This window comes from Hemiscyllium ocellatum, chromosome 42 (assembly GCF_020745735.1).
Source record: "Hemiscyllium ocellatum isolate sHemOce1 chromosome 42, sHemOce1.pat.X.cur, whole genome shotgun sequence".
NCBI lineage: Eukaryota > Metazoa > Chordata > Chondrichthyes > Orectolobiformes > Hemiscylliidae > Hemiscyllium > Hemiscyllium ocellatum.
In genome coordinates, this window is record NC_083442.1 from 18,477,793 (window position 1) to 18,491,410 (window position 13,618).

The 13,618-nt window shown below is 42.4% G+C and overlaps 1 protein-coding gene across 1 annotated transcript; it reads right to left on the reverse strand.

Moving 5' to 3' along the window:
- Positions 1 to 8,113: 8,113 nt before the first annotated feature.
- LOC132834704 (maestro heat-like repeat-containing protein family member 1) lies at positions 8,114 to 13,039 on the reverse strand. The gene has a single exon (XM_060853665.1). The coding sequence runs from the start codon at positions 13,037 to 13,039 to the stop codon at positions 8,114 to 8,116; it is 4,926 nt and encodes a 1,641-aa protein (XP_060709648.1).
- Positions 13,040 to 13,618: the final 579 nt, after the last annotated feature.

Here is a 13,618-nt window from a genome sequence, read left to right on the forward strand (position 1 = left end):
GGTGGAGAGAGCTTCATGTCCCTAGGAATAAATATCACCAACGATCTGCCCTGGTCCATCCACATCAACATAACGGTCAAGAAAGCGCACCAACATCTCTGCTTCCTCAGGATGTTAAGGAAATTCAGCACATTCACAACAACTCATCAATTTTTATAGATGAACCATAGAAAGTATCCTACCTGGGTGCATCACAGCTTGGTATAGGCAACAGCTCTGCCCAAAACTACAGGAAATTACAGAGAGTTGTGGACACAGCCCGGTCCATCACACAAACCAGCCTTCCATCAATTGGCTCCATCCATGCTTCCCACTCAGGAAACATCATTAAAGACCCCTCCCATCCAGTTATACTCTCTTCCATTGGGCAGAAGATACTGAAGATTGAAAACTTGTACAGACAGATTCAAGAATAGCTTCTTCCCTGTTGTTGTCAGGCTTATAAACAGTCCTCTTATATATCAGAGTCGATCTTTCTCTGCACTTTCTCTGTAGCTGTACCTCTACATTCTGCATTACCCTGATGTACTTAGGTAAGGTAGGTTAGCACACAAAACAATATTTTTCACTCTATCTCAATACATGCGGTAATAACAAATCAGATCAAAATTATCTCAGTCCTAAATGGCTGATCCCGTATCCTTAAACTGAATCCTTAGGTCCAAGTCATTAATATATACAACAAACAATGAGTTACCCATCTTAGAGGCCTGTGGAATGCCATTACAAACACTTTTCTGTTTGAAAAAACATCCATTGACCATTACTTTTTTTTATTATTTCTGTCACAATGGCAATTATCAATTCACCAGTCCACCATTCATTCCATGGGTTTTCATCTTTCTGATCAGTCTGTCCTCCAGGACCTTGTCAAATCCCTTAGTAAAATTCATATACTCAATTTCAACTCTCACTGTCCTCAACTCCCTTAGTTACTTCCTCAAGAAATTCAGTTAGTAAGACATGACCTTCCCTGAACAAAATGATGCTGCCTAGCCATGATTAATCGGTGCCTGTCTAAGTGACAGTTCCCATCATCGTTCAGAATTGTTTTGAATAATTTGTTGACCACTGGAGGTATATTGACCAAACTCTATTTATTTAAGATATTATTTGCAACCATTTAAAATAATGGTAGGACATTTGCAGACTTACAATCATCTGGTACTTTACCTCTATCTAGTGAGGATTGGAAGATTATCCTTTGAACATCCACTATTTCTTCCCTGGCTACCCATGTTGATAGTGCTGTTAAGAAGGCATACAGTGTATTAGGTTTCATTAGTAGAGGGATCGAGTTCCAGAGCTCTAATATCATGCTGCAACTATACAAAACACTAGTGTCGCCACACTTGGAATGTTGTGGACAGTTCTGCTCGCCCCATTACAGGAAGGATGTGGAAGCATTGGAAGAGGTGCAGAGGAGATTTACCAGGATGTTGCCTGGTCTGGAGGGAAGGTCTTATGAGGAAAGGTTGAGGGACTTGAGTCTGTTCTTATTGGAGAGAAGAAGGCTAAGAGGGGATTTGATAGAGACATATAAGATGATCAGAGAATTAGATAGGGTGGACAGTGAGAGTCTTTTTCCTAGGATGATGATGTCAGCTTGTACAAGGGGGGATAACTACAAATCAAGGGGTAATAGCTTAAAGACAGATGTCAGAGGCAGGTTCTTTACTCAGAGAGTGTTAAGGGAGTGGAATGCCCTACCTGCCAATGTATTTAACTCAGCCACATTAGGGAGATTTAAACAATCCTTGGATAAGCACATGGATGATGGTGGGACAGTGTAGAAGGATGGGCTTAGATTAGTTCACAGGTCAGCACAACATCGAGGGATAAAAGGCCTGTTCTGCGCTGTATTGTTCTAACAGTACAAGCTGCAATCCATCTGACCCTGATAATTTATCCACCGTCACTCCTGCTGGTATTTTCTTCCACTTTCTGTTTATTTTCTGAGGAGTGGCAATCTCACATAGTTTATGACCCCACCTTGTCTTTCTTTCTTTTAATGAAATAAGGGGAATCCAGATTTCTTACAGGAGATTCTGCTCAGGGTCTCCCTCAGAGATGTGGAGACACACCTCCATTCTGACAATCCTGAAATATATCACAAAAAGTCAAGCCAGAGCAAGATATTCTGTTCAGTGGGCCAGCTCTCTCAACATTGTTATCCATAGAACCCCTACAGTGTGGAAACAGGCCATTCAGCCCCAACAAGTCCACACCATCCCGCCAAAGAGTACCCCACCAAGACCCATTCCCCCCTAACTGATGCACCCAATCCACACATTCCTGAACACTGCATGGTAACTTAGCATGCCCAATTCACCTAACCTGCACATCTTTGGATGGTGGGAGGAAACCGGAACACTTGGAGGAAACCCACGCAGATACAGGGAGAACATGCAAACTCCACACAGACAGTTGCCTAGGACCGGAATCAAACCCGGGTTCCTGGCACTGTGAGGCAGCAGTGCTAACCACTGAGCCACCGTGCCTGACTGGAAAAGATTATATGAAGCTGTACCACCTGCGGCTTTGCAGCTCAAGTAAGTCCTTTAGATAATATTAAGAGACAGTGGGTAATTATGGGCATGCCTAAAGGATAATAAAGACTTAGATTGCAGAAATTTCAGGGAGCCCAGAAGAAAAAATCAGATTGACACAATAATACAGTACTTGGAAATGAACTTATTGGTCGTACCTCAGCACTACACTAGATGGATAAAAATGCAGCGTCACAGATCTGAAGCAGTGGTTACATCATTGAAGGAGATCTTTGCAACAAAATGGAATTCTGGACCTTGTCACCTCAGTGACTAGACGACAGTTTGCCAATGAGTAGTTCAAGGTATTCACAGATCATATGGATTTGTCCAAATTACCATCTCACCAATGATGCCCATTGACTGGTCTGCTCAGCATAGCAGTGGTAAATGAAATTCAACCTGGAAAAGTGTGAGGTACTTAATGCACTTGGGGAGGATTAACAAGATAAGCAATTAACCGAATAATGGTAGGACTCTGGAAAGCACTTGAAGATCAGAGGGAATTTGGTGTGCATATCTATAGATTGCAGAGGGTAAGTAGATAAAATGGTTAAGAAGGCATAAGAAGGTGTAAGTGCCTTTATTTGATTTATTTATTGTCTCATGTGTCTTGTTACAAAAACAGTGAAAAATGTTAGCTGAGGCACAGAATACAAGAGCAGGGAGGTTTTGCTGAAAACACATAAAACACTGATTAGGACATAACTGCATGCAGTTCTGGTCACTGCTTTATAAAGAAGGATGGAATTACACTTTTGATTTAACAACATGGTGACTGGCCTGAGATATGAGGAAAAATTGGATAGGTTGAGGTTGTTTCCCTGGAGAAGTGAAGGTTGAGATCAGACCAGGGCGGCACGGTGGCACAGTGGTTAGCACTGCTGCCTCACAGCGCCAGGGACCTGGGTTCAATTCCCACCTCAGGCGACTGACTGTGTGGAGTTTGCACGTTCTCCCCGTGTCTGCGTGGGTTTCCTCCGGGTCCTCTGGTTTCCTCCCACAGTCCAAAGATGTGCGGGTCAGGTGAATTGGCTATGCTAAATTGCCCGTAGTGTTAGGCAAGGGGTATATGTAGGGGTATGGGTGGGTTACGCTTCGGCGGGTCGGTGTGGACTTGTTGGGCCGAAGGGCCTGTTTCCACACTGTAAGTAATCTAATCTAATCTAATTCTATAGTAATCTAATCTGATTGAGGTGTATAAGATTAAGAGGGGCATAGACAGATGGGTAAAAGGACACTTTTTTTCTTCAGTAGTAGGGTCAATGACCAGGGGGTATCAATTTAAGATAAGGGGTAAAAGGCTCAGAGGTGAAATTCTTTCACTTACTGGGAGACTGGAACTCACAGTTGAGCAGTATGTGTTAGTGTAGCCTCTCAGGCTGTGTACTAAAGCTGGAAAATTGGAATAGTATAGTCAGATCTTTGTTGACTAGTGTGGATGGCCACTCCCAGGAGGTTGACAGACTCCACTCTTTCCACCTCTGCGCTGTTAATGTGTAGAGGGGTATGAGTAACATCCTGCCAAAGTCAATATTGAGTTCTTTGGTTTTGCCAGCATTGAGAGCTGGGTTGTTCTCAGTAAACCGACTTTCTAGGTCTTCCATCTCCCATCTGTAGTCTGTTTCATCGCCATCTGAGATTCGACCGACTATGGTGGTGTCATCAGGATAGAAAAGACTGAATGACCTCCTGCAAATTCTGATGAGACTCTACCCACAAGCCCATGTAGAAGCTGAAAGAGGATTCATTACAGTGAAAGGATTGCTGAAGAAGAGTAATTCTGATCGATTGTCCAACTCCACTCCAGAAAACCTTAGCTCCATGTGAACCCTGCATTGACGGAAGACTAGAAATTCAATTCTCTACTCTCTCGGGAGGTGTGTGGACAGGATGATGACTTCAAACCATAAGGGAGAAAGGGGATAAGTGCTATTCCTATCAGATTCGCAGCTATGACATATCCTACACATGAGAGAAAGTGGGGACTGCAGATGCTGGAGTGTCAGAGTCAAAAAGCGCTGGAAAAGCACAGCAGGTCAGGCAGCATCTGAGAAGCAGGAGAGTCTGAGAAAGAGTTGGGCCAACACGCGTATGATTTTAACTTCTTCAAATCGAAAATGGTGCAATGTGGTGGAAGCAGACACACATTAGTTCCTATCCATAAGCAACCATCCAAATAGACAAAGCAGCCATCAGGATTATCAAGCAGACGAGAAACGTGCATTGGTGAAGAGGTGCAGATGACAAGCTGATTGCTGAACCAAGGTTGACTGTCAATTCTCCTTCTGCCCAGCAGAATCCAACAGGCTACATGGAGGACTCAAATTCCCAATCTCTTCAAAAAAAGCTGAGGATAGTTAAAATTAATAGTGTGTGAGCAGGCTCATCAAGTCCACACCAACCCTCCAAAGAGTAACCCACCCCACATAACCCTGCCAATTCCACAACTCATCCACCTAGTCTGCAAGTCCCTGGACACTACATGGTGACCGACCCACCTAAGCTGCCCATCTTTGGATTGCGGGAGGAAACCAGAGCACACACACACACAGGCACAGGGAGAATGTGCAAACTCTATACAGACAGTCGCCCAAGGCAGGAATTGAACCCAGGTCCTTGTTGAGATGAGGTCGCAGAGCCAACTGCTGAGTCACTGCACTATCCCAAATTGATTTGGGTAAATGAGTGAAACTGCTATCATTTGTCCCTGTATATAGGAAACTGAGTCAGAGACTTGGGGAGCATGTAGTATAACGGACTTGGGAGGAGGTATAGTATATAAGGGGATAACTTTGTCTATGAGATATGCTAATACAACACAGCTTACATCATCATTGGGAGTGAGACACAGTGAGAAGACTTTGCTTTGGCAGCCTTGTGACAAGATGAAGCCACAGTAAGATGTTTCTTAAATACAGCTAATCTATTCCTTATATCAGCAGACTCTGTAAATATTCTTTAGTGGTACTAGGAATAATATGGAACTCACAGTATTTTCCTATGTCTGGAACATTGGGCCACAGCTGTCCATTGTAAAAAGCTCTTTTTTTTTAAGGTTAACTTTTCAATGAATCTAATTATAAGTTTGATCCCAGTGGATTAAGGGATCACAGTACTGGAACTTTCACGCATTATGTGTGAAGCAATCCTGCATTACATTCACTTAATTTGTTTAATTCTCTTAATGCCTGGAAATCTATCAATCACAGCTTTGAATGCAATTAGCTGATAGTCCACAGTTCTCCATGATTGAGAAGTTCAAAGCTTGGCAACTCCATCAGCAAAGAGTATGAAAAATATTGGGATAGAAATTCGAGCACAGGAATTAAATCAGAGGAGAGACAACAAAGTAAAATGAGGTGATGAATGGTTCATAAACTCAATAAAAAAACATGGTGAATCAGAGCTAGTGTAATACATCATTGGTATACGACTGTGGAACGTTTGCCATTATAGGAACAAAAGAGAGAGAAAGAGCATAGATTCACCAGGATGTGGGCACATATGAGCAAATGTGAGATGATTGGAAATTTGTGTTGTCTTTATTCAACAAATGGCAGAGGCCTTGTTTACAAGTAAACATTCTGGGTACATTTGGGAGTAAACTGCAACAGTCGAGGGGAAAGTGGCTTTGGATGATTTTCAAGGGTTACCCCAAGGAGCCCAAGTTGAACAGTCAAGTTGGAGAGTTGAGGGTGTCACCTTTGGGATTGATACTCTTATTCAGGCAGGTACAGGAGTTAGAATTAGTCCTTTAGATAATATCAAGAGACAGAGGGCAACTACAGGTTTGCCTAAAGGATAGTAAAGATTTAGATGGCAGAAATTTAAGGGAGCCCAGAGGGAAAAATCAGATTGATACAGTAAGAAATTGAAATTAACATGTTGTACCTGAGGGATACAATACTGGTTGGACCAGTACGCGTCATTTCTAAGTTTTATTGGTCCAGCAAACCTTGTTTTAATTGGTACCTTATGAACTGGCACTCTTGATAAACTGACAAAAAGTTATATACACCCAACACCGTAAAGTTTAATGTATTATTTTACTTTTTAAAATTTAATTACCTCAATGTAAATATACTTGTTCAATTGAATAGCTTCTTGAAATATCAACAATTGATTCAATTTTGAGTCAATTTCTCTCAAATACTGCAATGTTGGAATAGATAGTTGAGGGTGTGAGTGAGAATGCTCTCTGCCGGTAAGTTTTAGTTAAAGCAAAGTTGCATTATTATTAAGGTGTAAATCAAGTATAACAGTGATGTGTATACCCCTGCATTACTTTCCATTACTAAGCATGGATTTTCACATTGATTATGTGGGCCTTTTGATTATCCATAACATTTGGTCAATTCACACATTGTTGGTCCAATAGATGCTGGATAATAAAAAGTTTACTGCATTCCCTTTTGGGAGATTTATTAGAATAGATCCACGGATAAGAGATTTTAATAATGTGTAATGTCTGAGGCACTTGGGATCTTATTTTCTCCTTGCAGCAGAGAAAGTTATGGAAGACTTAACAGAACCATGCAAAATCATGTATGGTTTTGAAAAATTGGATAGGAGCAAAAGTGATTAAAGGTTATACAGCCAGAAAACACATATGTTAAATAATCTGCCAAAGTACCAGAGGGGAGAAATGAGGAGATTTCATTTTTCCCTCCGCAGGAAAGGGAGGAAGATGCAGATCCCACAATAATTTGGAATGAGGTGAATTGGATCACCGCTTGTAGGGGAGAAAAAATTGCAGGGTTGTATGGTCAAAGCAGAACAGAAACTGGACAGCTCTTGCAGAGTGTGAAGTGGAAGTAACAATGGTGGACTGAGGCAGGAAGGAGGAGAGCAAACTACCTGTGAGGCAAAACTGAAGATTGATACAAACACGCGATCAGAGGGGAGGAAATCGAGGGAGGTTGGAATGTAATGGGAGAAGGATCCAAGAAGGGACTTAAAATCTATAAATAGAGTCATACAGTCATAGAGATGTACAGCACGGAGACAGACCCTTTGGTCCAACCCTTCCATGCCGACCAGATATCCCAACCCAATCTAGTCCCACCTGCCAGCACCTGGCCCATATCTCTCCAAACCCTTCCTATTTATAGACCCATCCAAATGCCTTTTAAATGTTGCAATTGTACCAGCCTCCACCATTTCCTCTGGCAGCTCATTCCACACACGTACCAACATCTGCGGGAAAAGGTTGCCCGTAAGATCATTTTTATATCTTTCCCCTCTCACCCTAAACCTATGCCCTCTAGCTCTGGAGTTCAACCAAGAGAGACAAGCAGTTTTTAAAAGGCAGGAAGTAAAATATAAATTTATAATTTAATCCAAAAATATTATTTAAAATAAATTCAGATCGTTCTTTTGGTAAATGATTTTACAGGTTATCACATGTGATGTCCTTTACAGAGGTTCAAGTAGTTAAAAAAAAAACTCGCAGCTTTCCACCAGGGACTTAAACTTGTCTACAGAACAGCCCAAGCTATTTCCATAGCAATGATGTCTTCCTGTCAGCCATTTTTGATATCACACCTCACAGAGCTTGATCCTCAGTACATGTAGAGGTATTGTACAGCCTCAGCTGCTTTGAGTCGGACACTTTTCACTGGATCAAACAGGAGAGTATTGATCTCCTCACAAATGGGGTCGACGGAGAACGTGGAATAATCTGGCACTGCATTGTACATGAGCAAACCTATCAAGGTGACAGCATTTTCTCTTATCTCCGGTTGCACACTTTTGAAAAAGGCAGCACAGCTCGCGATGTAGAAGGTGACCTTGTCGGACAATTCTTTGCTAATCTGCTTGGCGATCTTGCTTAAATATGCCTCATAATCCAGTGCAGGTTCCTCCAGTGAGAGCTCTTGAAGCGTAGTGCTTGGGCCCTCGGTTGCCATGATTGGTCCCATCGAACACAACACTGATTTGCAGGCTTTCCGCACATCCTGGCTGTCATCGTTGAGATGTAGCAACAAGCTGATCAGGGTTGAATGGAGGTGTTCCATTAATGCAGGGTCAGGCTGAACCTTGATGAATCGGATTATTTTCTCGTGAACTTTAAACGCAGTCGTTCTCAGTTGGTCCTGCTTGTGTTCAAAGAGAGGCTGGATTGTAAGTGCCACATCCACCAGAATAGAATCTGCAAGATTTCCCTGCAGCTGATCTAGGATCTTTGAAATACTTGACATTGCCTCAACTGCTATGAATTCGTTGGTTTCGGAGTACTTGTGTGTCATTGCGATCATTGCAGACAACAGTTTGGTCGAATATCTTTCTACCTTCTGAGAGGCTCCAACATTTCCTAAACCTTTCAGAGCCAGACACTGGACAGTGGGAGACGTATCGATCAAGCTTCGAAGCAAGCTGGTCACGAGAGTGTCAGTGAGGGACAGTTCCGACGTCACAGGGTGATTTAAGAGCTCTGCAAAGAAGGCAGCTATGGTGATCCGGTGTTTCTCATGGACATTAGCAAGGAAAGGGATGAGTTGCTCCACAATGCTGATCAGGTGAGGGACAGCACATGTCGCCACAGCACTGGCCAGCAGCATCACTCCCTTGTGGTGCATCTCTGGACTTTTGATGAGGCCCCAACCTCCCATCTTTGCAACGTTTGAACCTTCTGTCTTTCCATGTTTCAGGAGGACTTGCAGTATCTCAACAGCGTATTTAAAGACATCATTGCTGCCAGGCTCGTCCGACAGGCTGAAGGTTTCCCAATCCTTTGGCATTCCTGGAAATTCGCTGGGGTACCAGATCTGCACACTGGAACTGAGATAAATTAGAATGGTGCAGAACAACTGTGGGTACAGGATGTTTATCACACATTCTGATTTTGGACTGCATATCATTGCATGGAGAGCACTCATAACAACAAACGGCTGTTGGGTTATTGATCGTGTCACCTTTTGAACAAAGCGCTCTTTCCTATCGTCATACAGCAGTTTCAAGTTATCCAGCAGATACTTCACAGAAGTCTTTGCAACGACGTTGTCACTCAGCAGAGATTGCCATACCTCACCATTGTACGTACGGAATGGAATTTGGTATTTGAGGAGAAAGGGCAAAATCATCAGCACATTCTGTGAAGCCATAATCGAGATAATGTGTATCACTGCACGAATTATCCGAGGTTCTGTGATGGATTGCAGCTGATCATACAAAACCTTGATTATCCCAGGGATGTCATTAAGGATGGCTCCACACTTCCTTATGAGAACGTTCATAACAATAGAAGCCACAAACGAGCCATTTAATTGCTCGTCACTGAGTCCTTCCGAAAGAGTGAAGAGTAGAGTGTCTACATGATTATGAGGCATACATCTGGACAGGACTTTACCAATATCGGTGCACACACAATAGAGGGCATCACTGCTGGTGTCTTTTAATCCATCTTTGATAGCTTTCAGATGTTCCACCTCTTCATCTCTCTGATTTCTAGGCAATCTTTCCAATTGTAACTGTATTTGAAGCAATAGATACAAGCATTCAATGGCTGTTTCCCTCACAATTAATGATGGATCTGAACACCGAAGCACAATATATCCAGTTACAGCGGCCAAGTCGTGAGATGGAGGTTTGCCATTAATGTCAGTTTCTTCCAGATAAAAGTTCAAGAGGTGTAAGGCCATCTCCAGTGATTTTTCTCGTTCATAGTTCTTTTTGGACTCAATCCAAAACATCATGTTCTTGAACAGAAACCGAAGACCATCAGGTGACAAGCGGAAAATTAGAAATTGCTTCAGAAAATTCTCGAGCGATGCCAATGTCTCATTGTAAAGCTCTTGCTTCTTGGCTATGTTCATGTCCTTACTTTCATTGGCATTGATGCCATTCATATACGGAAGGCTGAAAATACTATTCAAACACACTCTAACCAATTCTGTATGGTCACTTAATAAAGGCTCCACAATCACAAGAACTGCACAAGCGTCTATGGCAGCCTTCCGAATGGATGTTCTCATGGTGTCCCTAGGCTCAGCCTTGATGAAGTCTTGCAGATAGCTCACCAGCTCAGCTTTCCTGGCCAACCTGTAGCTAGCTTGGTCTTTCACAGGTAGGATCACCTTGGCCATGAGGGTTATAGCCTTTATCAGACTCAACTTCATTGTTGTGTCCTTGACTTGAACCTTCATTCCCAAAATCTTCATGTTGAAATGGTTAAGGACATTTTGTAGAATGTCAGTCTCTAATCTTGGTAAGATGAGCTCCTTTTGCGAAAACCATATTACATATCCATAGCTTAAAATGAGCGTGCTTTTCACTTTCATTAATTCAATGCTACCTTGGTCTTTCATTATCTGATAGAAGCTTGCAGTCTTCTTAAAGATATTCAGCCTTGAACAATCTTTCAACATAGTTAGGCAGATATCCAAGTGGATGTGGGAACACTGGCCAATTCCAATAGCTGCACCCTCCCTTTCTAAATCTTCACCATGACAGACAATCTGAAACATCTCATGCAGTTTCTTCTTCACCACTTCCTGGTTCTGGGTCAGTTGCAACACTATCCCCAAACACTTATAGAGAAACCCCTTCTGCTGTGGGGTAGGGTAAAATCTATAAAGGTATTTGCTCATCACTTCACTCAGCTGGACAATCCACACTTCATCTTCTATCTCCTCCAGCGTTTGGCACAAGACGTGTAACAGTTTTTCTTCCCATTGCTTCTGAAGCAGCTGATTCCCTGGAAATTCTTGAAGGTAATTCATTAGAATTGGGAGTTCTTTGTCCCAGACCTTCACTGCCGCAGGATGAATGTTAATACCCAGGACTTGCAGTAAAGATAGAGCAGGGATTCCTTGACCATTCCCTTCATAAGGAGATGAAGCCACGGTCAACAGCCGTGTGAGTAACGCCTGGCAATTTGGAAGGTTCACGTGCTCCTCATAATTTAGAACAAACTCTGTTGCTCCGGCTTCCTGTTTCTTCTTTCCGAGGTACACCAAGGAACTACAGACAAGAGCTAAGGCATTGGTGTACCTTACTGGGATCACAAACTCCAATAGCAATGGCCAGAGAAGGTTATCAATGTTCAGAGTTGTGGTCAGTTCTTCCACCAACTTTTCATACTGCCTCTTTACATCTCTGTCTATAATAACATTGCCGAAATCCTCTCTCCTTTCACCGATGCTAATACCTTTTTTGTCCTCCACAGTGGGCAGTGCACACTGTTCAATTATAAACTCAATCAGTTCCACTCCCCCATTCAGTTCCAGGTAACCTTGAGTGGCCATAGTGTGTATTACCTGGGCAAGCATTCCCTTCACTCTGTTACTTCTCATTGTCATCGGCAGCGCCAGACTCATCAGGATCTGACTCCTCTGACTTTCCAGGCACGAAGGGATGTTACTGATCAGGTAGTTCATTATCGCCAGTGCTCCCAACAGAATCGGCTCATCGCTGATTTCCAATTCCAGGAAAAGGAATGTTAGTAACTGGTCAATGAAGGCTGGTGTTAAGAGTTTGAAGCAGCAAAGGAGTTTGTTTCTTTGGGCTTCAGATAACGGGTTGGTGGGTTGATCCATAGTAATACAGACCTGCTGATGTAAAACCATCAGTAGACAATCCAGATGCGGCACCAGCATTTTACTATCCCTTTCCATGGTAGTTTGCAAGATGCCACACATGGCCTTAGTGACAGAAAGATGGCTCACTGTTTTCTGGTACATGGATAAAATGGTTGGAATTAGTGCAGGTAGCTCATTCTCCACTTTGTCGTTAGGAAGCAGATAGGAAATCTGGCCAATTGCTTCAACCACCGCCATGTTCACCTTGGATTCCTTCACTTTCAACCAGTAATGGAAAAAAACGTCATAAGCAGCAGAAAACTCATTGTAGAAGGCATTCTTCCTCAGCGGAGGGTGTAGGGTCTTCTCTGAGTTTGAAATGTAAGTGAGAATGCTCTTGCTGAAAAGACTGAAGGCATAGCAGAACACCCACTTTATTCTTTCACATGTCTCGATTTGCAGCATGAAGAGAATTTTTTCCATCAAAGGTTTCAGCAATGGGACAATGCAATACACCTTCTCACAACTTAAGTTTGCAAGTGTTAGTATCACGTAAAAATTAGCTGGGATCTGCCGATGGATCATTGACTGCAGCTCAGTGAAAACTTCAGTGGGGAAACTACAGCCCAGAATAAGCAGGAGGTTACTGGCAGTTTCCCTGTGTCCATCAGTAACGTTTGATAATTTGGTCATTTCTGTCAAAGCCAAAGGGATGAGTTTTTTTGACAGTGGCCGACCTAAGTGTACAGAGCTGTCCTTGACGATCACAAAGATGCTCTTCAGTAGAGTGATGCGTTGGAACAATGGCAAACATTGGTGCTCGGTTAGAAACTTGCGAAGGAAAAGTAGAACTCTTTTTCTTTTGGTGTGGCCCAGTTCCTGTAAGGAATCGATCACTCTCAGCCTAACCAGCTCACTACTATCAGAACACAAGCCCAGGATCACACGCATCCAAGATTCCAACCTCATAATCACTAGTTTCTTTCTATAAGAAATGCACTCACTAACCAAAGTGTGCACACACCTCACTGCTGAACGTATTTCTGAAATGCTCATCTAATTCTTTGGCTTAGTTCTAAATAATTGCCATTGTTTAATTATTTTATCAACTGTGGCTGTAGAATGTTCGAAGAATCAATGTTTTGTTTATTTCCTGAATCCTTTTCAATGACAAATTTCCAATGTGCTTCCTAATAGTAATGATCACCTTTGCTATGAAGGAATTTGGGAATTGAACTAATTACAAATCGCAATTCTGAAGTGTTCAATAAGCCACACTCCTTTTGTAAACCATAAAATGGTTAGACTGGCAGATTTTTTTTCCATCTTGATGAATTATTTGCATCTCTTTCAGTTCAATATTTGAACTTGTGATGATTTCTTCTTAAGCAAGAAGTATATTTACCTATGGATTGTGACTTTCCTCGAGATTTAGTTCAAGAGAGATTAAATCTGCTGGGGAGCGTTTTGGGATGGAATCTCCAGGCGGTAAACATGCGCCCATGCAACGCATCAAGTCTTCAGAAGACTGCTCCTGTCTTGTTGTTG

What these genes read in the sequence shown, in the direction of transcription:
- LOC132834704 (XM_060853665.1), bottom strand. Translation starts at nt 13,039, where the DNA reads ATGAGGTTGGAATCTTGGATGCGTGTGATCCTGGGCTTGTGTTCTGAT.